The 22437-nt window shown below is 59.0% G+C and overlaps 2 protein-coding genes across 3 annotated transcripts; both read right to left on the reverse strand.

Annotated features, from left to right (window-relative positions):
- Window positions 1-2029: 2029 nt before the first annotated feature.
- Window positions 2030-11837, reverse strand: BUB3 (BUB3 mitotic checkpoint protein). 2 transcript variants are annotated; one of them, XM_036439359.2, is made up of 8 exons: window positions 11684-11837; window positions 10710-10904; window positions 10341-10410; window positions 8651-8802; window positions 6023-6181; window positions 4720-4897; window positions 4303-4519; window positions 3381-3411 (listed from the first exon to the last, which is right to left on the reverse strand). In XM_036439359.2, the coding sequence occupies exons 2-8, from the start codon at window positions 10902-10904 to the stop codon at window positions 3396-3398; spliced, it is 987 nt and encodes a 328-aa protein (XP_036295252.1). In that variant the 5' UTR covers window positions 11684-11837; the 3' UTR covers window positions 3381-3395. The 2 variants fall into 2 exon arrangements, with proteins under 2 accessions (XP_036295251.1, XP_036295252.1); XM_036439358.2 differs by lacking the exons at window positions 3381-3411; window positions 11684-11837 and adding an exon at window positions 2030-2266.
- Window positions 11838-15402: 3565 nt separating this feature from the next.
- HMX2 (H6 family homeobox 2) lies at window positions 15403-17551 on the reverse strand. The gene is made up of 2 exons (XM_036437975.2): window positions 17209-17551; window positions 15403-16517 (listed from the first exon to the last, which is right to left on the reverse strand). The coding sequence occupies exons 1-2, from the start codon at window positions 17471-17473 to the stop codon at window positions 15967-15969; spliced, it is 816 nt and encodes a 271-aa protein (XP_036293868.1). The 5' UTR covers window positions 17474-17551; the 3' UTR covers window positions 15403-15966.
- Between the last annotated feature and the right edge of the window lie 4886 nt (window positions 17552-22437).

Consider the following 22437-nt stretch of genomic DNA (forward strand, 5'->3'; position numbering starts at 1 on the left):
CAAGAAACAGGCTTTGGCCTGGCAGCCGTGGCTCAGCTGGGATCCAGGTCAGGGTTCGATTCCCATGCCTGGGTTGCGGGCTCCATTCCCAGTGGGGGGCGTGCAGAAGGCAGCTGATCCGATTCTCTCTGATCCGTGATTCTCTCTCATCATGGATGTTTCTCTCTCTCTCTCTCTCTCTGTCTCTCTCTCTTTCTCTCTCAGGTAATGGTGGCTGGTCACCCCCTAGGCCACCTGAAGCCTGGATACAAGCGATCCTGTGATGGTTACTGACGTGGACTTCCAAGTGTGCGAGCCAGGTCACATGGGCAGGTGCCAGGTCACATGGGCAGGTGCCAGGTCATGTGGGCACGTGCCAGGTCACGTGGGCAGGTGCCAGGTCACGTGGGCAGGTGCCAGGTCATGTGGGCACGTGCCAGGTCACGTGGGCAGGTGCCAGGTCACGTGGGCAGGTGCCAGGTCACGTGGGCAGGCTGCTGACAGCTGTTGGAGAGGCAGCAGGTGCCCGCTCACCTGTGGCCACTGCTGAGCAGCACAGGGTTGGCTAGTGGAGAGGGTTTTATTGATTTTTAATCCTCACCTGAGGATATTTTCCCATTGATTTTAAGGGGGAACGGGAGAGAGGGGGAGATAAACATTGATGTGAGAGAAACACATCGATGGGTTGCCTCCTCTATCAGCTCTCACCAGGGCCCTGGCTGGGGAGAAGCCTGCAACCAAGGTACATGCCCTTGACCGGGATCGAACCTGGGATCTTTGTCTGCAGGCCGGCGCTCTGTGCACTGAGCCCACCTGGCAGGGCAGTATGTAGGCTTTTATAGAGCTTGGGCTCTGTGGAAGGGTCCTGCTTTATGCACTCAATGCGGGAGGAACGTTCTCCCACTGTTTGTCTCCTTATTTTAGAGAGAGACACGTGGATTTGTTCCACCTCGTTACAAGTTCGTTGGACAAAGTCTTCTCGCTGGGCCTCCAGCTGGGTCAGGGCACCCGGCTGGCAGTGACCACCGACGATGGCAGTGTGGCTGGCGTGTGACACCGTCGTGTGACCGATTTGGTGCTCGGGCAGTTGGCTGACCCGGGGCCTCACGTTCCCAGCCCTCTTGGTGGGAAGGACGGTTATGCTTGGCGGGAAGGACGGTTATTGCTCTTCAGTCTCAGCCCACACGACCGGTTAGTGCCAGTGCCGTGCCGGCCGGGGCTCGTGGGAGCGCCGTGTGGGCGGGAGCCGTGAGAACCTGCTGGTCCTGCCTCACAGAGGAAGGTCTGGCGAGACGGCCGCGCCCCTCGCCCGGCGGCCCGTCCGCCCTGGAGCTGCCCGGGGGGTGTCAGGCCCGGCAGGCGCTGGTGCCTGAGTGTGCAGGAGGGAGGCGGTGGATTGCAGTAAAAGAACAAGTAAACCCAAGTGACACCCAGTCAGAGAGAAACGGGGACGAGAAGGCCCTGGAAGCACTAGGATGACGTGTGGGTCGCTGGGGACCAGGTGGGAGGGGCCGTGACGAGGCGGCAGGGAGGCAGGGACACTCAGGAGGACACTGGCTTCGAGACAGAGGACAGGGCCCCACCCGGAAGCGGACCCACGGCTCTCCTCCGGCCACGTCCTCCCACTGCAGTCCCTCAGCCATTTCACCCGTCTCTGTGCTGGCCTGCGAGCCTGTGGTCACACTGCAGACCCATATCCGTGCCATCAGGGACATCCCGGGGCGTCTCGGTGACGCCGTGGTGCCGGATCCCAGACAGCCTGTCACCGGTCCAACCCCCGAGCTCTGAGCTGTGCACCGGCGCTTCCAGGAGAGGCCCCCCTGCAGGGCTGCATAGGCTCAGGGGCCGGCTGAGGAACGGCAGGACCCCAGCAGCCCTTCCCAGGCGCAGGCCGCCTCCGGCAGCAGCACGGGCAGGACGGAGGGAGGAGTGGACGGAGGGAGGAGCCCGGCCTGAGGGACCGGTCCGCCCAGCAGGCCCGATGCAGGAGCTTCCTCTTCGAATGAAGCACATCAATCACCCACATGTACAACCATCCGAGGCGGGAGGGTCTGCCTCTCGGCTTTATTGGACAGCGACACAACAGGTTATTTTACAAAAGGAGCTCAAGCTGCTCAGAAAAGGCGCCGGGGCTGTGGGGAGAGGGGCTGGGACAGGCCTCCCGCCCGGGCCGATGGCTGGCAGGCGGCGGACAGAGCCCTGCACTCCCCTCGAGGGGCCACACCAGTGCGCCGGGAGGAAAGCAGCTTCCGCAGGAGGGAAGCCAGGGCCAGACGGCTAGGTGGACCTGCAATGAGAAAAGACGGTTCAAAAGACGGCTCAGACCAGCGAAGTTTTCCCTGAAACACTCTGCATCCGAATCATTTCTCACACTCATCACCGACCAAACACACTCTGGGCCCAGCGCTCACCACCTCTAAGTGAGCCGTGCAGTCGGCACAAAGGGCCGGGAAGCGCCTAGCACAGGCCCCAGTGCGTGCTCTGCTGCGGGCAGCACACTGAAACGGATCGCAGTCTCACGGCCATTTTTCCTTTTTAACCATAATCACCAGCGGCTGGACAACTGAAATGGACATGGAACTATATAAATGTCAGAGAAACATGTAAACCTCATTAACGTTCCCCAGAACTCATTCAGAGATAGAAACAGGTCCAAATAGATGCCTGTCTAAATGTACTGCAATTACGTTACAATTATTTTTCCAAATACACAGATAGGCTCTGTCTTTTCTCAGCTCATTACTGACTCAAACAATTCGCCCTTCTGGGATCAATTGTTTGCTAATAAATAATTGTTTACAGTCACAAAATGATGTTAGGAGGTTTTCTTATTAGTTTCCTTCTGCACCCTAATAAGATTGAAAGCTAGCTGAGTCCCCAGAGTCCAACCTTACCCTCGCTCTGTTTAACAGCCCAGGAAATGATGGACCATCTGCTCCGAGAAGAATGGGCGGAGGAGGAAATGCTGTTTAATTGAAGATTAACCTCCTCGTGGGCAGTCTGAGGCCCGAGAATGCGGCCATCAGCGGTAGGAGAGGGCTGCAGAGCCTGCCCTCCTCCATTTCAGCCCCGAACACAATGCACAGGTTTTACTGCCTCCATTTCTGCCCACACGCGCACTCCCACAGCGGACACAAACCAGCAAGGTCAAACGGACACTCAAAAGCGCAGTCACTGCTCCAATTTCGTTTGCCGAATACCTTTAATGCAGCAAACCATCAAGCCAGCCCATGCGCTTAAGAAAAGTGTTTGTTTACAGAACAAAATCAATAAAAACCTCTTATCCCTTATGTTTAGGTTCCTATAATATTAAAATAAATGTTTTCTCCAGTTTCTGGGTTAATAGTAATAAATCCACCATTAGAGTAGGAATTGTTTTACCATCAGCAACATGGCACTAAGTAAATGAAATCTTGTCAAGTACATGGTGGCCTACAAGTTCAAAAGAGAACAGAACAGCATGAGGTCAGAATGGCCGGCCAGGACAAGAGATGAGAGATTTGGGGGAATGGGGGGGGCAGGGGGACAGAGAGCACGCAGATGGGAGCACAGCCTTTCCTAGGCTCCCCGTGCCCGCCTCTCAGGTCCCGCCGGTGAGAGTTCCTATCACCAGTGCTTCCCCCTCGGCCTCACAGGGCCGCACCGTGCTCGGGCGCCAGGCCGTTTCCCCGCAGAAAGAGGGCCGAGCACCTCCCCACAGCCGTCCTGCAGGCCCGGGCGCAGAGGGATGGGAAAGGACGGGACCGGGAGGGGCATCAGCTGCCCCGGCCTGGGCAGGGCACCGAGGAAAGGGCCCTGCCGCGGGTCCCGACCCCGGCCACCAGTCCCGTCAGCCCGGCCGGGAGATCTGTCGGTCGGCACTAAGACCCGCTGCCCGGGCAGGGCGGTCCCGCTCTGCGTTCCCAATGACCCAGCCATTCCCTTTGTGTAGATGTCACAGAGACAACCTCCGTGGAGGGGAACGCTTTTTGGCAGTTCAGAGTCTTACATATCTTAAATAGAATTTGCTTAAATAATTCTTGAATTCCTCAACTTAATTTCCCAGCAATGAGCTGGCAATAACTCCCGAGACCCAATAACTGGGCCTAGTCAAGAAGAACGAGGGTTTGACATTCTCCCCGCAGAACAACCAGGCACCATCTTATCCATCAGACGTCTATCAACCCGCGGATATTGAAAGCTTGGAGCACAAGATAAGATCAGCTCCCGCCCACAGCCCGCCGGACTATCAGGCAGGCATCAACCGCGCTATTCATGGCTCCAGAAAAATTAATAAGCCGGGGTGAGCCGAGCGCAGGCTCAAACACAGGTGAAGACGCTCACTTGGGCTTTGTCTCTGCGTCGGTCACTTGGCGAATGAAGATGCCGTCCTCGGGGTGCTCCGTGTCGTCCATCTCGTACATGTAGGAGGACGCTATTGCCAGCGTGGTCCCATCGCTGCTGAAGGCCAGCGACGCGATGCTGGTGGGGTACCGGTGGAACTGGCACAGCCGCTTTTTGTTAAACGGGTCCCAAATGTTTACAAACCCGTCAGAGCCACCTGCAAGTGATTCGGAAAAGTCAAAACGATCCTTAAGGCAGATACAGAAACCACCACCATCGGCACCGCTGGCTCCTTTAAAGATCAGGGAGACACTTCCCCCAAGCAGCCCTGGCCAGCTCCGCTCCCTCCAACACACACGGGAGCACCTCCTTCACACACCCTGCTCCGCGCCAGCCTCCGGGCCCGGCGGACGGTACCTGTGGCGAACGTGTTGTGGATGTTGTGGAAGGAAATGGCGTTGACCGGGTAGATGTGCTCGATGTTGTTCTCTTTCAGCCGGTGGCACTTGAAGGCATACTTCTTCTTCTGCACCTCGGGGCTGGGGTCCAAGTACTCCACCGCCACGCGGCCCTCAATGGAGCTCAGCACGTAGCCCTGCCGAGGGAGCCGAGAAGCCGCGCCGGTGAAGCCGCGGGCGGGCCAGGCACCCCCCATCCCACCCCAGAGAGCGAGGATTCCAGAAAGCAGGCTGGGCAGTAGAAAATGCTCAGGCTACACTGAGAGTGACAACTGACCCAAAATGTCCAGAACCCAAGACTTGGTTTTATTAAAAAATGAGACTATCATCACTTAATTTTTATGTCAAAGTAAAAGACAAGAAAAACATAACATCTATTTCTTTAATTCTTCAAGGTATAAGAGATTACTATTGAAAACCTACTTATGGAGATAAGAAAATCAGTTAAACTTCCATTATAGATAAACTGGAGAAATACTCTGACAAAATGTTAGATGACATAAAAATATTTAAAATGCAAGCATATTTTGATCATGTAGCTAAATTTCTCAAGTCTGAAAACTGCAACTCCTCGTTTTCAATGGAGATTGACAGTATTTTGAAGGAAAAAATGTGAGCCCTTCGAAGCCCTGCCTTCCAGCTGCAGGAGCCGAGAAGCGCTGACATCCTGTCTCTGCAGCCGCTGTCTGCTGTCTGCAGACACGTCCCCCTGCGCCCTCCGCGGCCACACCGCCCCCTCCGGGGCTGCAGGCAGCGGGCTCCCACCGCACAGCAGCACAGCCAGCTCGTTAGCGCGGCGAAGACAGGCTGGCCCTGCATGAGCAAGTGTCAGAGGGCACCGCCTTCCACGCAGGGGCCGCCTGTAAAATCCCAGGCCTGCTGCTGCCTCACAGAAGAGCTCGGTTTCAGAAAGAGAAACGGAGAGAGAACAGCCAATCCCACACCCTTCATTTCGATTCAAATTTGAACCCAGTGGCGTGAAAGTGACATAAGGCTCTCCTGGACTATGTGTCTGTCAAGCCTCCTGAACCAGTATCAGCACGGAATCAGAAATCCTATCAGACAGCCCCCCTGAACATCAAGGTCAGCTCTAAAAGCGGGTCAACACGCTCCCTTCTAACAAAGGATGTCAGAAACCCACCTAACAATTCTAAATCTCTGCTCCAAAGAAAGGACAAAGTTTTTAAAGGGCAGCAAGCGGGTCGTTATTACAGAAGACCGTTACTTACAGACCCCGAAGGCGGGGCGGGTGGGGGGCGCACCTGCTTGTTGGGGAAGGCCCGGATGCAGCGCGTCTGGTACTTGAGGCTGGACTCGCGGCGCTGCTGCACGTAGCCCATGTTGCGCAGGTCCCACACGAGCACACGGCGGCCCGCCGTGCCCACGATCAGCCGGTCCCCGGACACCGACAGCGTGTACACCTTCGGGAGACCCACTCAGTCAGCTCCGGCCCAGAAATGACATCTGCCTAAGATAAGCCCACCAACCCTACAACCACAGAAACGGGAACTGACCAGGTTCCCAAACTTTGCGTCCCATTTTCATTACACAAACCAGCTACCCCATACAAAATGATAAAACCAGGATATTTTTCATGCTTGACCAAGTATATATTAATTCCTTATTTTATAATGTACATTCTAATTAATTCCAAAATCGCTTTTGAGGAATTCTCATTACTAAGACAAATTAAATTTTTAAACAACCTTTCCAGCCTGTTTCACTCGGTGACGGTGACGACGCTAAAGTGTAAAAACAGTCAAAAAGGAGACAATAAGCCAGAAAACAATGCGGACGCCTCTCCAGGGCTCTGGCTTTTCCGCCTCTCCAGGGCTCTGGCTTTTCCGTGATTCTTCTGGGAGCCTCTGGAACAAGCCTTCTCCCGGCCTCCCGCTGTCACACCACCGGGAGGGCTGTCCCGGGGGGAGGGCGGGCACCGCGCCGGCTCATGAACTCAGAGCGCACCCGGCAAAGCCCACCCTGAGCCGAAGGCAGAGCCCACTGCAGGCAGAGCTCGCCTTTAGGAAAAGCGTAGAAGGCCTTTCTCCATCCAAGTATTTTCCCACCTGGAGCCCCTTTTCAACAGTAAAACACCTTCCACAGAAATTCCTTCAAGATAAATAACAAATACACGCAAGGATTTAAGTGTTCCTTTCAGAAATCAAGTCAAGATAGCAAGTTCCTGAAAATGGTGGCAAAGTGTATTTTGCTGACCATGTTAAATCTTTTGATAATCTAGACTTCAAAGTTGTTCTCTGATTATTTCTCTGTTAGTGAGCAGCTCTAAATTATTTTTTAGCAACTCTAACCTGATGTAATATTTTAACACCCGAAGAGTCATTTTACAAAATGATAAGGCCTGTATCATGGTGAGACATCCCTTTAACACATTAAGCCACATGGTTAATCATCACTAATACGTTAACTACATACCAAAGGTCAAAAAAATAAAAATAAAAACAAGTTAGGGTTAACAATGCAAAAACCCAATATTACCACAATCTGGCCTTAAAATTCAACAACTACTTTGACCAAGGGAAAAATAAGGAATTAAAAAGATTCAAACAGTTTATTTAATATAGATATACTTACATATAGACATACTTAAAAAAACCATAGTTCATTCAGAAAACAAACTGTTTGTAGAAAATAGAAATTAACCTAAGTCGCATAGAACACCAAACTAAGAAAACCCAGAACCCAGAAAGAAATCACTTTATAACAGGACAATCGGACTGGGAATTTTATCTTAAATCTTTATACAGGTGACACAGAGTCTAGCCGTGCTTTCTACCCCCTCCGATCATCTATCACAGGAAGCCACTGTCAGGCTACTGACGAGGTCTATACATCTATCAAAGGAAGTATTAAAAAAACTGACATAATGAACCTCGCCGAACCAATAAGCAGCTTGATTCAGTGTGGCTGTCCATTACATGATATTCTGTCAGCAATTTATCACAGCTCTTAACATGTTACATGCAACCATATATCAAAACTAGAAACAATGCAATTATTTCATTCTGAACAAAGGTCTTGCCAGGTTGTAGATTCGACTCTGAAGTGACAAAAATAATGGCTCTTTGGATGCACTCCAGTATATAACGACGCGCCAGGAGCTGAGGAGTGTTTACACTGAGAAATAGACTAAGTGAAGGATACCTCTGCCCTGCTCAGCCAATCCATCTTTAAAATTAACTACCACTTGCTCACATTGATGAGGCTGCAGCCAGAATGCTCCATCCCCCTTTCGCTGTACAGATCAAGAGGTTAGAATAAGACACAGGGGCTCGGTTTTAAGGAGCTGGTTCACCAGAGCCTTCAGACAACGCCTGTCTGTGTCTAACGTGAATGAATAAATAACCGGCAGGAGCCAGGGACAGAGGCCAGGGTGCGCACTAAATCCACAACGCCAACAGTAACGCCCGTGAGGCCTCAGGCCAGAGCAAATGAGAGATGCACCCAACCCTACCCACTACCTCTGACGCTCCCCCCAACCCCCCCACTTTGGTCTGAGCCGTCTTGGCTAAAAGCCTGCTCTGAAATCTCAGGCCTGAGCAAATGAGAGATGCACCCTCCCCCTCCCCCTCATCTCCCCTCCCCCCCCTCCCCCGCGCTTTGGTCTGAGCCGTCTCGGCTAAACACCTGCTCTGAAATCTCAGGCCTGAGGTAGAAGCACTAGCAGCACCGACATTTGTCACTCAGGCTGCTGCTCTCCAGGACAAACAGGACACAGACAGGAAAACGTGGAGCAAAATAAATCTCCCTCAGCATCTCAGCACCTCTGTATTTGGGTTTGTAACATACACCTGTGCAGCCTCCAGCTCTGCCGCCAATACGCAGTCCTCTCAGCACCAATCCCGAGGCCGCAGCGGCTGAGCCGAGCCTACCTTTTCGGGCTGAGAGAAGGTGCCGGCGTTGCAGGGCGTCCTGGGGTCCCACAGCTTCACCGTCTGGTCCCAGCTCCCGGTGACCATCACATTGACCTCCGGGCAGTACTCCACACACCTGATCGGGGCGTCGTGCGTTCCCACCAGGTTTTCTAAAGGAAAAGCAAAGTGCACACTGGTGTTACTGCGCCTGCCACCCAGGGTCCCCCAGTGAGCAGGAGTCCACTTCCCCCGCCCCTGCCCGCCGTCCAGCAGTCTGGTCCCAGAGGCTACCCTGAACTTCAGGTCACTTAAAACGAGAGCACGTCTATTGTCCTCACCCGATTCTGGATTCCTTTAAGGAGGAACCTTGTTAAGTCTGTAGCTATGACAGTGTCTAGTTCTGACATATGGCAGGTGCTCAAGAAACGCACGCATGCTGAATGAAGACATGAGTGGGTAACTTGTCTTTTGGACGTAAATAAAATTTATCAAATTCAGCCAATGCAATAAAAATCTTATTAAAGTGGTAACAGATTATCTGAGATATGGAGATGAAGAAAGCATGGAATCTTATGATTAATTCATTTGGTTTGCATGATGGGTCAAATTCCCAAAACCATTTCTTTCCTTTCAATTTCAACTCTTCACTGTCTCATTCATTCATTCAATTAGCATCTACTGAGTGTCTACTATTGCCAGCATCTGTGCCCAACGCTCAGCACACAACAAAGAACAGGAATTGATCCTGATCCTCAAACAGGAAAGATACTTGTTTAAAAATATTTATCATCTAAAAAAGACAAAAAGCTTACCAGGTTGGGCAATGAAGTACAGAGAATAAACAGCTAATTCCTTTAATTATGGTTTCCAGCATCGAAAACATTTTTAAGTTTGTTTTTCAGTGTTTTTTCCTGCTTTTAAACAAACAGGACCTAAACCTGCAAACTAACTTCCTCTGTGGAATAAGCTGCTGGCCAGCACAACCAAACATGAGCAGCTGCCAGAGACAATGCCCAGTGGCTTTTCTGCAGAAACCTCTTCTCCTGGGTTCCTTTTTCTGGCACAGTATTGTGCCCCTCCTCTGCCCATCCTTTCACTGCCCAACCACTCATCCGGTCCCACCTGGGCGTGCGTCTCCTTCAAATACATCTCTGTCGGATGCTGTGTACACACCAACCCCCAAAAGCAAAACACGATGAACGCTCTGCCTGCAGCTCTGTGCGCCGGGCCCCACCTCCCTCTGGCCCCTGAGCAGGTTAACCAGGAACACCGGGCCGCCCGCCCGCCCGCCCGCCCGCCCGCCCGCCGTCAGCCGGAAGAGCTGCTGAAGGCTGCTCTCTGCTGAGTCAAGACCCAGCGGGATTCACAGTCGCGAGCTGTTTTACTTCAGAACATTAGACTTTTTAAAGCCTACCCTTCCTCCAACTAAATTAAACCGGCTCCTGACAGGAGAACTGAAACATCAGCCTGTCCTCGAAGCCGCCCAGGTGCCGGGTGCACGCAGGGAGATGGGGCTCAGGACGGGCCTCCTGAGGAAGTGCACACACCAAGTGCTGATGGGTAGCTTAGTCCGATCACTTAAACACAAAGTCCTAAGTGTAATACAGGGCCTGGGCCTGAGCCCCCGAGGAACTGCAGTCCCGCCTCTCCCCTCCTGAGCGGCACTCACACCCGAGCACTCGCGCCTCGCGCACCAAAGGCAGGTTACCTTGGTCCGTGTTCAAATCGTGCATTTTCAATTGGTTGTCTAATCCCCCACTCCAGGCGTGCGTTGGGTCCTACAAAATAAAGGTTCGGGTCATTGGAAACAGAGCTTTAGAGATGGTTTGCAAATCCCGCCGGCTGACCAGTTTATGCTCAGTGACAGTCACGGGCCCTCACTCTCTCAGGGAACACACACACAGCTCACAAAGTAAAGCAGCCAAGTGGCCAGGACAAAGCACACCGAGGACGGGGAGCTAGGGAGCACCGCCCTGCCTGCACGGCCCCACCGCCAAGGCAGGTGCGGGAGAACAGGCCAGTGACCCCGGGCGGGGAGCGCCCTGCCGGCCGGAGGGGCCGCGGGGCGGACACGTACGTAGAAGGCACAGTCCAGGACGGCGCCCGAGTGCTGGTACTTGAGCCGCAGCGAGTTGGCCGGCACGTCGTAGAGCCGCACCGACGTGTCCCAGGACGACACGAGCAGGAACTGCGAGGTGTTGGGGCTGAACTTCACCGAGGAGATGCCGTCCTCGGGCGGCTGGTTCAGCTTGAACTCATTAGAGCCGGTCATCTGCGGGGCGAGCGCGGGTCAGAGGCCCGGGACGGGGGACGGGGGACGGGGACGGGACTGGGGGGCTGGGAGCTGGAGACGGGAGCTGGGAGCTGGGGACGGGGCTGGGGATGGGGGACCGGACTGGGGAACTGGGGAAGGGGCCGGGGGACGGGAGACGGGGGCTGGGAGCTGGAGACGGGGGCTGGGAGCTGGGGACGGGGGACGGGACTGGGGAAGGGGACAGGAGACTGGGGCTGGGAGCTGAGGACGGGGCTGGGAGCTGGGGACGGGGCTGGGGGGCTGGAGACGGGGGACGAGGAAGGGGGCTGAGAGCTGGGGGGTGGAGACGGGGGACGGGGTCGGGGGACGAGGGCTGGTAGCTGGGGGACTAGAGACGGGGTAGGGGGACGGGGGACGGGGCTGGGGGGCTGGAGACGGGGGACGGGGGACAGGGTCGGGGGACGGGGAACAGGGCTGGGGGGCTGGAGACGGGGGACGGGGACGGGGACCGGGTCGGGCCGCCGCGCCTGCGCAGAGCCTGCGCGCCCACCGTCGGGACTCCCCTCCCCCCGCCGCCCCCAGAGCGCCCAGCCCCCGGCCGCTCCCCGCACCCCGACTCCAGCCCCGCGGGGCCCTGCACCCGCCCCGCCGCGGGCTCGCGCCCGGCCCGTCCCCCGGGGCCTGCGGCCCGCATCTCCTGAAAGGAAAGGCAGCGGAGGGAGGGAGCGGGCTCCCCGCGGACGGCCCAGCAGCCCCGCGCCCGGGGAGCCCGGCGCGCCCCGCCGCCCGGCCCGTACCTTGACTTCCCCGCGGAATCCACTGGGCCGCCCCGCCGCCGCGCCGCGCTCCCAGCTCTAGCGGGCTGGACCGAGTAGGCGGGGAGGAAGCTCCGGTGCTCGCCTACCATTGGCTGATTTCAAACGCCAACGTCTCAGTCTAGGCAGACGATTGGCCTGCTCGGGCGTCGGTCAACCAGTCATCCTCTTCCGGCTCAAAGGCAAACGCGGCTTTTCCGATCATGTGGTCTCGCGGTACCGCTAAGCTGAGGCGCCTCCCAGCTAGTGCTGACCGAGTGAAAACTACAACTCCCAAGGAGCATCGCGCCAAGACAGGGTTTACGCCTTCTCAGACACGTGTGCGGCACGCTGGGAGATGGAGTCTCCCTGGGACCGACGTCCTTCCAGTCCTCTAAATACTAACCAGGAGGGAAAGATGCTCTTTGGGGTTCGAAGCATAACTCCCTCTTCATCTGAGTTAATTTCGCAGACACAAGAACCCCATTTTGGTCATTATTTCTATAGAGCTGAATTATTCTCCCTTTCACTGGACATACATACACTCATGAAGTTAACCAAAAATTGGAATAGAGAAGGAAATATTGTCTCTAATGAATTGCGTTATTATTTTCCTGGAGTTTCCACCTATGAACCAGCGTCTCTCATTTCCTGTTGATCTAATAGAAACTCATACATATTTATACTATGCTTTATCTCTCCATTGCATCCTTCCACAAACATTTGAGTGCCTACTGTGTGCCAGGCTTGGTGAAGGGCTGGGAAGATGCATTAATCAGACCGTCCTTGCTCTGGAGGAACTCCCTGTCCAGAGGGGTGGACAGACTGGAGAACAGATAATTTGCAATGTGTTAAAGTTCAAAAGCTTCTTTTAGACATACATTAAAATAGGGTATTAAAATGCCAGCTCTAAGCTTCTCTACCCACCCCACCCACACCCAGAATTTTGAGCTCGGTTTGCTCTATTTTCAGTTTCTAGAATCCTCCACAAATAGAATAATCAAGAAGGTTGCCTCTGTAATAAGAAATAATTTGATCTCCGTGAAAGAAAAGCAATACTTAATTTGTAACTAGAATGCTGTGACTCAGTTACTCTTAAATACCAAAAACACTGAAATTGTTCAAGGTGACTCATGCTATAACCTCTTTTTCACTTCCTTTTGTGGGGAAAAAAAAATCTCATCTGATTACGTAACTTAGTATAAAGTGAGAGGAAATTGTTGAGGTTAAAGTGACTTTTAAGGTGCATGGATAGAGGGAAAGAGTTTGGTCTTTACGCATTCACTCAAGCTGACTCAGGTGCAATTCCTTTTCTAATTCTAGACACAATAAGCACAGAAACCACCACTCTTCTCCCCACTGGAGAGTAATACCTCTGCTCAAAGGTCAGATTCTTGCCCTCCCTCCTCACCAGCCCTCACACTGGCTTCTCTATCTCTTCTCTTTCAACAAGTTAATGGCTAGGTTAAGAATTTTAAAATACAGTGCCTTGACTCCATCCTAACGTTAGCTAAATAATTTTATACCCAAATAATTTTATTTAGTTCCTTCTCCCCATCGCTTATTTAATTATATTAGTGCTTGGAGATTCTGAGCATGAATTACCCACTAATAAAATCTAAGTGTATTTCATTATCTATTGGGCGTATGATTCAGGTCCCTCTGGGCATGCAGTTGCAACCAGACTCCATTTGAGTTTTGAGAAACGTCAATCTTTTAAATCCAGTTTAGACCCCAAAAGGAGGCTGGTGATTTGGCTGATTATTCAAATGAATTGATGGTCATGAGCTAGGAGATCTGGCCAAGATGGAGTCTTGGACAACATTTTAAATCCAAATGCAAGGCTGTGTGTGTGTGTGTGTGTGTGTGTGTACCAGTAAGAGAGAGGAATTCCTAGAAACTAATGACTGTTGGACCCTGCTGTCTGCTAATCTCCAGGTTGGTAAGAAAGTGAATACCCACCACATGACAATCTGTAAAGGGGTCGCCCCTAAAATCCGAAGGGCAACTTGGCCATTCAATGAGCCCAGTGGCCAGAGGAAACCACTTGCTGTGAGAGAAACCCACATTTTTAAACCATCACCCCGGAGAAGGATAATCTGCTGGCCTGCAGACAACAGCGATGCGGACGGGCTCTTCCTGTGCGAGAGGTCCCTGGAAAGCAAATCGGTTATTTCTGCATGAAATGCTCAAACAACACATTCAGAGGAAAGGGAGAATTTAAAGTGTGCAGTTGGGGAAGGGAGGAGGTCCTTGAAATAAAATATGGGTACCAGCCCTGGCCGGGCAGCTCCCGGTCAGAGCATCTTCCTCAGACACTGGAAGTTTCTGCTCCATCTCTGGTCAGGGCACACACCAGCATCAGCCAATGGACACGTCCGTAAGTGGAACGACAAACCACCTCCCTCTCTCTCCTCTCTCTCTCTCTTTCTCTCTGTCAGTAAATAAAAATATGTGTACCAAATACATCAGGAGGAAATGGACCAGTGTCACTGTTCTCTCCCTCCGAATACCCCACATTTAGCATAGTTCTCAGCCAGCAGCAGGGCCAGTAACTGCTTATTGAATTGGACTCAATTGAAATGAAATGGATGCACCTGAACGGACCCAGGATTGGCAGAGGTGTTCTTGGGTACCGTCCTTCCGGTGTCGCCTCGAAATAAATTGTGGTTTTTATGAAATCTCATGTGAGAAGGAAAAAATAGGACCTCAATCTGGACAAGAAACAGCCTGTTGTGGTGGGGGGGGGGGGGGTTGCAAGTATTCCGTACACATGCTGCCTTCCTAGACAGGAAATCGCTTCCAGGATGTGAGCTTCCCGCACCTTTGCACCCGCTAAGGGGGTCCCCGTTTCCCCCACTCCCCCAACCCACACCCCTGTCTGGAGCTCGTTTCACGTGACACCAAACACCAGCCACCCCTGAACTCAGGCTTCCTCTTCAGACCAGGAACCGTTTTAGCAGGAACAGGTGGCTGCGATCCGCCCTGGGAGAGATTTGCATGCGGCTCCCGCGCTGTTCCCTGGGCGCCTCACTTTCCTCGCGGGCACCCGCGCCCGTTGGGGCCGGAGGTCCGCGGGCGCCCAGGCCTCCCCGGCTTTCCTCCACGCGGGCAGCCGCGCGCTGACCGCGACCCCATTATTCAGCCGCACACAATGCGGACACCCGCCAGCAAAACAGCCAGAGAGGTGCCCCCCCAGCCTCGGCCCCCCGCACCCCGCGCCCCCTCTCCTGGGGTCCAGCGCAGACCCCCCCTCCTCCGCCGCCCAAGCGCCCGCTCCCCGCGCTGCACGGAGCGCCCCGCTGAGCCACCCGCCGGGCATGGCCTGGCCGCGGACTGGGGGCGGCGAAGGGGCTCGGGACCCGGTCCAGGCCGCGCCCCCACCTGCCCTGCGCCCCGGAGAGGCGCCCGGGTCCAGGGCTCACCGAGCCGCGCGCCGCCCCGGTGCTGCCCAGCCCAGGCGGCCCGTGCCGGGAAGGCGCTCTCTCCCTCCGGTGCCGCCCCGCCGTGTCCCTCTCCGCACCGGTTTCGAACTGGATTCGGGGTGTGGAACGGGGTGCCATCCAGCTCACGTGGCGCCAGCTAGCATCCCGACCCTTAACCCCTGACCCCGGCCCCGCCCTCACCCGGCGGGTCAGCCTTCTTCTACACGCCCCCAACCCCTCCTCCCCAAGCGGGAACCCCTCCACGTGCCAGCAGCCACCACAGCCAGCGAGGATGCTTAAAGTGGTTTATTTCCTTTTCTTTAAAAATATGTACAGATCTGGAACCTCACCTTCGCCCCCGCCCCTCCTCGGGAAGAGGGAAACGGAAAGGCGGCGCGGAGGTCACGGTCCGAGGCGCCGGGGCCGTGGCGGACTGGGCGCAGGGACGTGTGTGCGGAGGCGGAGGGCGCGGAGGCCGGGCTGGTGTTTCCCTGTTTGTCTGGTTGGCTTCTCCCCAGCGATCCCGCCGGCCCGGCCGCTTTTCCCACCGCCCCGGGAGGACACCCCTTCCCGCGGGTTGTCCAGCCTCCCGGTTGGTTTGGGGCAGAAGCGGGTCTGGCCCGAGGCAGACCCATAAGCCCCCAAAAGATCCACAGGAGAGAGGGGGGCAGAGGCCATAAACAGGAGGTAAGGAATACACACGGTGTATTTCTCGGTGTTTCTGGCCGCTCGCCGCCCGCTCGGGAGCTGGAGCCGCCCTGGGATCGCGCTGGGGGCTCCCGGCGGCGGGCCTGGGCGCAGGGCCGGGGCACCGGGGGCGCGGGGCGCCGGGGGCGCGAGGCCGGGCGCATGGACACGCGGTCAGTAGTCCAGCTTGTTGTACAGGCCGTAGAGCGGCAGGGCGGGCAGGCTGCCGCCGCCGGGGTAGTAGAGCGGCGCGGGGAAGGCCAGCGAGCGCGGCACGGGCACGCGGAGCAGCGAGCTGTCCCGGAGCACGAGCGGCAGCCCCACCAGAGTCTGCGCCGACGCGTGGGCCATGTTGGCGGCCTCCAGCTCGGCCGAGAGCTGGCGCTTCCACTTGTTGCGGCGGTTCTGGAACCACGTCTTCACCTGCGTCTCGGTGAGCTGCAGGGAGGCGGCCAGGCCGGCGCGCTCGGCGCTGCTCAGGTAGCGCTTCAGGTCGAAGGTGGACTCGAGCTGGTAGACCTGGCTGCGCGAGAAGACCGTGCGCGTCTTCTTCTTGGCGGCGCCCGCCGGCCGCTCCGCGCCGCCCTCCCGCGGCCGCTCGGGGCCGGGCGACGGCGAGCCCGCGGGCCGCAGCCGCTCCTCCTCCTTACAGTCCGGGTGCGGCGGGAGGAAGGGCAGGTGCGGCGAGCCGGCCGGGCCCGCGCCGCCGCCGGCCTTGGGGGCGCCTGGGGGGGAAACAGACAGGGAGGCCGTGGGGACGGGGCGCCTTGGGCTCCCCCGGCGTCGGCCGCCGCCCCCTCCCTCTGGCCGGCGCCCGCAGCCCTGGGCCCGCGCCCGGCCTTTAAGAAAGTCCTGGGACCCGCTGCCAGCCCGGGCTCTGCACGCCCGTCCCGGAGAGGGGAGCGCGGGCGGGGAGCGGGGCCGCGTTCGGAGGCGGCTCTGCCCGGAAGGAACGGGGCCGGGGAGCTCCCGGCTTTATGGGGCGGCGCCGCATCACAGGCCGTTTGTCCGGGGATCGCTGAGGACTAAGCGGGGCTGCCCGTCCGCTGCCGTGAACGGGAACGGCCCCTGAAAGGAGCTATTGTCAACGTGCGACCGGGCTCCTGCCCGCCAGGGTGGGAGGAGAGGGGACGAGACAATGAGCCGAGGGACCGCGGGGGCGAGCGGTGTCCACGCGCTCCGGGGCCAGCGAGGGCCGGCACCCTGCCCGCCCGGTCCCTCTCCCTCTCCCTCTCCCTCCGCCCGGTCCCCCGCGACCGCCCCGCGCCCCGGTCCCTCCCCAGCGCCCGTGGGGCCCAGCGCGCGCGCCTTCTCCCCTCGGACCCGGGACCCCGGGCGGCCAGGGCTCCGGCTAGCGGGGCCGCCGCAGAGCACAGGTCCCTCCCCCGGAGCGCGCGGCCGGGCGGCGGTCCTTACCCAGGCCGGGGAAGGGGATGGGGGCGTGGCGCCGGGCGCCCGGCTCCGTGGGGCCGCGCGGGTCGGGGCAGAAGCAGGCGGGCGCCTTCCAGCCATCGTCCGGCTCCTCCTCCTCCGAGGACACGGACAGGCTGCGCGTCCTGGCGGGCCAGCCGGCCGGCTCCCGCGGGGCCTCGGAGGGGCCCCCGCCCAGGATGGACTGGATGGAGAAGCTGGAGACGCCGGCCGCCGGGCACCTCTTGCCCGCATCTTCCTTGCTGCCCATCCTGGTTCATAAGAAACCGGAGGAAACGAGAACGCCCTTTAGAGACGGTCGGCGGGAAGGTGGTGCGGGAAGGCGGCGGGGGAGGGGCGGGAGGGGGTCAGGAGGAGGGGGCGCGAGGCTGGCGGGCGGCCCTGCGCGCGGGGGACGCGGGCCCCGGACGCGGCGCGGGGTCCCTGCCCGCGGGCTCTGGTGGCCCGCCCGGCCCCGGCGCGGACGCCCCCGCTCTGCCCGCGGCGCTCCGGGCCCGCGGCGGGCGGCGGCTCATTTGCATAGCGGTCCGCGGGACGCGGCCAATCGCAGCGCCGCCGAGCGGCCCCGGACATTTTCAAAAAGCCGAGGCCGGGCCCGCCGCGCCCGTGCTCCCCTCGGCGCGCCCACGGCCGGGCGGGCACTGCGGGGTCCAGCCGGGGCCGCCGGGCCCGAGCGCCGCATCCCTCCGGACAGGCCCTGGCCTCCGTGCGGCTGGACCGGACCCGCGGGCCGCGCCTCCTCCGCGGGCCGCGCCTCCTCCGGGGGCCGCGACTGCGAGCAAGTCCGGTCTGGCGAGGCCCGACTCCCCCCGCAGGCGACGGGTCCGCGCCCCCGGAGAGCCAGCGCGGGCTGCTCCACGACCCTCCCCAGCCTCCGCGTCCGGAGCCAGCAGGCTGGGAGCCCCCAGACCCCCGCGCCCCTGGGGGGAGGAGGAGGGGGCGGAGCCTGCGCCTGGGAGCTGCCGCGCTCCCGGGAGCTCAGCTGTGAAGCCTGGAGCCGCTCCCGCTGCCCTTTCTCCTCCGCAGGCCCCACCCCCATCCCAGGTCCCGGGCACCGCGGGGCCGTCTGGGTGGGTGGGCCCGGCAGGGGCGGAGCCCCGGATCCTGTTTCCAGAGACCCCGGGTCCATCCCAGCGCCCCGTGGGCAGCGAGGACTCGGACAATCCAGTCCCACCCGGGGGTTCCTGGCCTCGGATGGAAAGTGAACCCCTCGTTAGTGCGCTCCCCTCTTGTTTCGGGGGTCACCTGGAGTGGGAACGGAAACGCCCTGGCGAGCGCACAGTAGGAGCTCTCCTAGGGGCACCGGGAGCGCACAGTAGGACGTCTGCAGACCTTGGCTGGCTGGGCCACACCCATCTGGTCCATTTTGCTCTGGCTGTTTTCTCCCTCTTTGCAAATATCGGAGGAGGCGGGACTGCTGGCCCAAACAGCGCTGGGCTCCGGGGAAGGAGAGGGGCGGGCGGGGAGGGGCGGAGGGGACGTGGTGTTGGAATTGGGCAAAGCCGCTTCCCTCTGGCCTGGGAGGCCTTACCAGGAACCTTAAACTTCCTGGGCCTTGTCTCCTCCTCTGAAAAGTGGGGGAGCAACGCCTACCTCGAGGAAGCCCGGAGGCCGCAGTGCCCACTCCTGGCCCGGCACCCAGTAGGCACTCGGAGGCCTGGCTCCTCACAGCCCCCCGAGGGAGGCCTGGCTCTCGCCCCTCTCACCCCCAGGTCAGTTGTTCCTGGACCCAGGACGGCTGGCCTGAGGCAGAGGCGGCCTGGGCGCGGTGTCTACCGAAGCTTCTAAGGTGAGGAGAGGCCCCCAGTGCTCAGGCACCCCCACCTCCCGTCTGCGGCCTCGCCTCCCACCGACCCCGAAGCCCTGCCCCCTGAGTCCCCAAACGCAGCTCCGGGTCAGTCCCCGCCCGCACCCAGGCCCTGAGGCCCTGGGGCCCTGACCGCGAGCTCCCTCCGCGCCCGCAGCGCCCTTTGGAAGCCCGGCGCTCCGGGCACCGTTAGCCGCGGGGAGGGAGCACCGCGGCCGGCGGCGGCGGGCCTCTCCCTCCTCGGCTCCTCCGGGGCTGGTTAATGGGCTAATTGATTAGGAGTCTCTGCGCAGCCGGGCGCGGGCCGGCGAGGGCGGGGGCAGGCTGTGCGCCTGGCCCAGAGGCCAGCGAGGGGCAGGTGCCGGCCTCAGTCACCCATTAACCTCTTCGGGGAGCGGCGGCGGGCGGAGACACATTACAAATGGTCAGCTTTCATCACGCTGTCAGCTCATTAACCCGGAAGGACCCGGCGCAGGAACACAATTTGCGTGGCCTCCTCGGCTCGGCCACAGTGCGCAAGCTCCGGGGCCGCGGGGCGGGACCCTCACCCGCTCCCACCTGCTTGGGGTGGAGGGGAGGGTCCTGAAGGAGCACCCGACTTCCTCACCCGCCCGCGGCCTCTCTGCGGGCCACAGCACCCGCACTGGGCGCCCCGCACTGGGAAGAGGGCGGGAAGAGGGGGTAGGGCCCCTCTGCGCGGGTGGAGACCTGGTGCGGGACCAGGCGCGCATGGGGAACATCCCTGTTCTCTGGCCCTTGGACCCTCACAGCAAACCCAGCTGCAGGCCCTGCCCCGATGTCAGGGCGGGAAACGGGCTCCAAACAGCAGAGTGAGCAGCCTCAAGTTCAAGGTGGCTCCGCTGTGAAGACCAGGCCCCTGGCTTTGGGCTTAGGGGATGGCTGCGAAGGAAACGAAGACCCTCCCCACTCCGGACGTGGGGGGTGGATCTGTGTGTGGGGTCAAGGGCTGGGGGTGGGGTGGCCAGGTCTGTGGGGTGGGCCTAGGAGAAGCACTAGGCGACAGGGGACTCTACCTTGGAAACAACCGGCCTGGCGACCCAGGGCCTCTCACCCCGCACAGGCCCCGCCCCGCGAAAGGAGCCATCCTGCCGCTACCCGCCTGCTGGCCACGCCCACTCGCAGGGCCGATCTGGTCCACCCAGAGGTGCGCTCCCGCCAACTCCTTGCAGCCTCCTTCACCCCACCCCACACCCTTCGTCCGAGGCTCCGGCTTTGAGCAGCTGGCACGCACTTGCACAACCGTTACACACACGCATACATGCACACGCACACATGCACACGCACACGCACACGCCTCCACACCAAACAGGGCGCAGAGTGGAGTCAGGGATGCAGGCGGAGACTGGAGAGACCTCTGGCTCCGACCTCCTGGCCTCTGCTCTGCCCCGCTCAACTAGTCCCCTGGGGGCCTCCCCCCTGTGCACCGCCCGCAGTCATACGCATGCGCTGGGGGCCAAGACGCGACCTTCCCGCCCTCCCTGGGGCATCCGAGGGTCCCCCAGACTCCACGGAGCGCGCAGGGGCCCGCGCAGCTGCAAAGCACACCTTCAGGAGCCCGCCCGGGCTCCCGGCTCCTCCATAAAGGATCTCAGTAAGTTCGTGTTCCAGGCCTCAGCCACCAGGTCTCCATCCTGCGTGCGCCATCCTTCACCTCAGAGCCGCCTGCGACCCCCCACTCCCCCAGCCTCCTCTCCTCCGGGGAGCGGGTCCCTCCCAGCTCCACTCCGTCCCCAGCCGCTGCTCCTCGGGAAGGGGGCCGGGTGGACCGCTCCCTGGAGGAATGATGCTGAGGGGTTGGGAGGAAGGACAAACTTTCCCAGGCCGGAAGGACGCTTCCAGCGTGGCCTGGAGATTAGGCCGCTGCTCAGTGTTAACCCGGCCCGGAGCACACTCGCGGAGGCGGCTAATAAAAATTGATCCTCCGCGCTCGGCAGCGGGCCCTGGGCCGGCTGAGCGGTAATAGCGGAGAAGGCTCGCGGGGAAATGACAGATGAAGTCATAAACAAGTTTGATCTTGGAATCAAGCTTCGATAAATATTAAACACAGTCTGAAACCCCCCCCCCCCTTCGCCGGTGGATTATGATATATGGCGCGTCCAAACTTTAAAATAAGGAAATACCAGAGAAAATGATCTCAATAAATTTTCTAAGTATAAACGTTGATTATGTTTCGATTTTCATTCAAGGGCCTCTGCTGTTCGTTCTTTGGTGCAAATGACATCTCGCAATGGGCTCTGGGGGCGGGGGGGCTCCCTCTTTGGGAAAGAGGGTCCAGAGGTGGACAATTTATGTAATCTGCGGCTGGAAAATGAATTCTGTAATTTATTGGAAAACAGAAAGTCCCGAAGATTGGATCAGGAGCGGCCGAGCCCCGGCACCCCGCCCCCACCCCCCATCCATCAAGTTCCAATTAACAGCCTAACCAGAGAGCCTTAATGGGTTTCCAATCTAGTGGCCCTGATAGACTCATCAATTCCTCTGGGAGAAATTAAGAAAATCGACCGCCCCTTGGCGACGCAGTGTCATTCCTTTCTGCAACTATATGTCAAATTAAAAACACAATTAAAATTTAAACTGTTTCAATCAAAGGGTGCCCTGCAACCTATGTTTCACTTAATAGAACTTTGATGAAAATCTGATGCGTGCACTCCGTCACCCAGGGGGGCGGGAAGCGCAGGAGGGAAGGGGATTCTTGCTGTTTCTTAGGATGTTGGCGCCTGGGCGAGGCCCGCCAGGTGAGTACCCCTCTGGCTCCGGCCACGTGATGGGGGGGGGGCTCTGGCCACGTGATGGGGGCACGGGCGCTATGGGCGCGCTCCCACTGCCAGCTGGACACTTGCCCCCACCCCCCACCCCTTTCTCCCTTCCGTCCATCCACCGCAACCGAAAGGGATCCTTTGGGAACCCTAGCCACACAGATTTGGGGAATTTCACCCCCGAGATGCATGGCCTATAGCAGCGGCGGCAGAGGGAGGCAGCGCAGCCCTGTGCACAGCGGGGGATCTCAGAGGAGGCACGGGACCTGCCGTCCTCCTCGTCTCACGTCTTGGGGGTTGCTCTGAGCCCATGAGCTGCTCCGGCACTTGGAGGCCCAGGTGGGAGGAACCCCAGGCGGAGACGTGAGCCCCTTGGTTGTGGCTCTGGCCTCACTCAGGACTCGGGCCAAGGCGGCTTCAAAGTGCAGCGGCCTAGTTCCCCCAGGCCGTTCCATCCTTCCGCCACCGGCGCCTCACTGTGCCCGGGGTGAGGGCCCCCTCCACCGCTCACCACGCCGGGAGCGCGCGCACACGGGCGCACACAGGCGCGCGCTCCCGGAGGCGTGTGCACAGACCCCAAAGCCGGGAGGGTCTGCGGGCCGCGCGGGGCGGGACAGAGTGGGCGGGAGC

Source organism: Pipistrellus kuhlii, unplaced genomic scaffold (assembly GCF_014108245.1).
Source record: "Pipistrellus kuhlii isolate mPipKuh1 unplaced genomic scaffold, mPipKuh1.p scaffold_m20_p_15, whole genome shotgun sequence".
NCBI lineage: Eukaryota > Metazoa > Chordata > Mammalia > Chiroptera > Vespertilionidae > Pipistrellus > Pipistrellus kuhlii.

Bases quoted from the DNA above. Each gene is read 5' to 3' on its own strand.
- HMX2 (XM_036437975.2), bottom strand. From the start codon at position 17,473: ATGGGCAGCAAGGAAGATGCGGGCAAGAGGTGCCCGGCGGCCGGCGTC. The intron at 16,518-17,208 runs GTAAGGACCGCC...TTTCCCCCCCAG, and splicing joins CATCCCCTTCCCCGGCCTGG to GCGCCCCCAAGGCCGGCGGC.
- BUB3 (XM_036439359.2), bottom strand. From the start codon at position 10,904: ATGACCGGCTCTAATGAGTTCAAGCTGAACCAGCCGCCCGAGGACGGC. The intron at 10,411-10,709 runs GTACGTGTCCGC...TTTATTTTGTAG, and splicing joins TCCTGGACTGTGCCTTCTAC to GACCCAACGCACGCCTGGAG. The intron at 8,803-10,340 runs GTAACCTGCCTT...CTTTTCCTTTAG, and splicing joins CGATTTGAACACGGACCAAG to AAAACCTGGTGGGAACGCAC.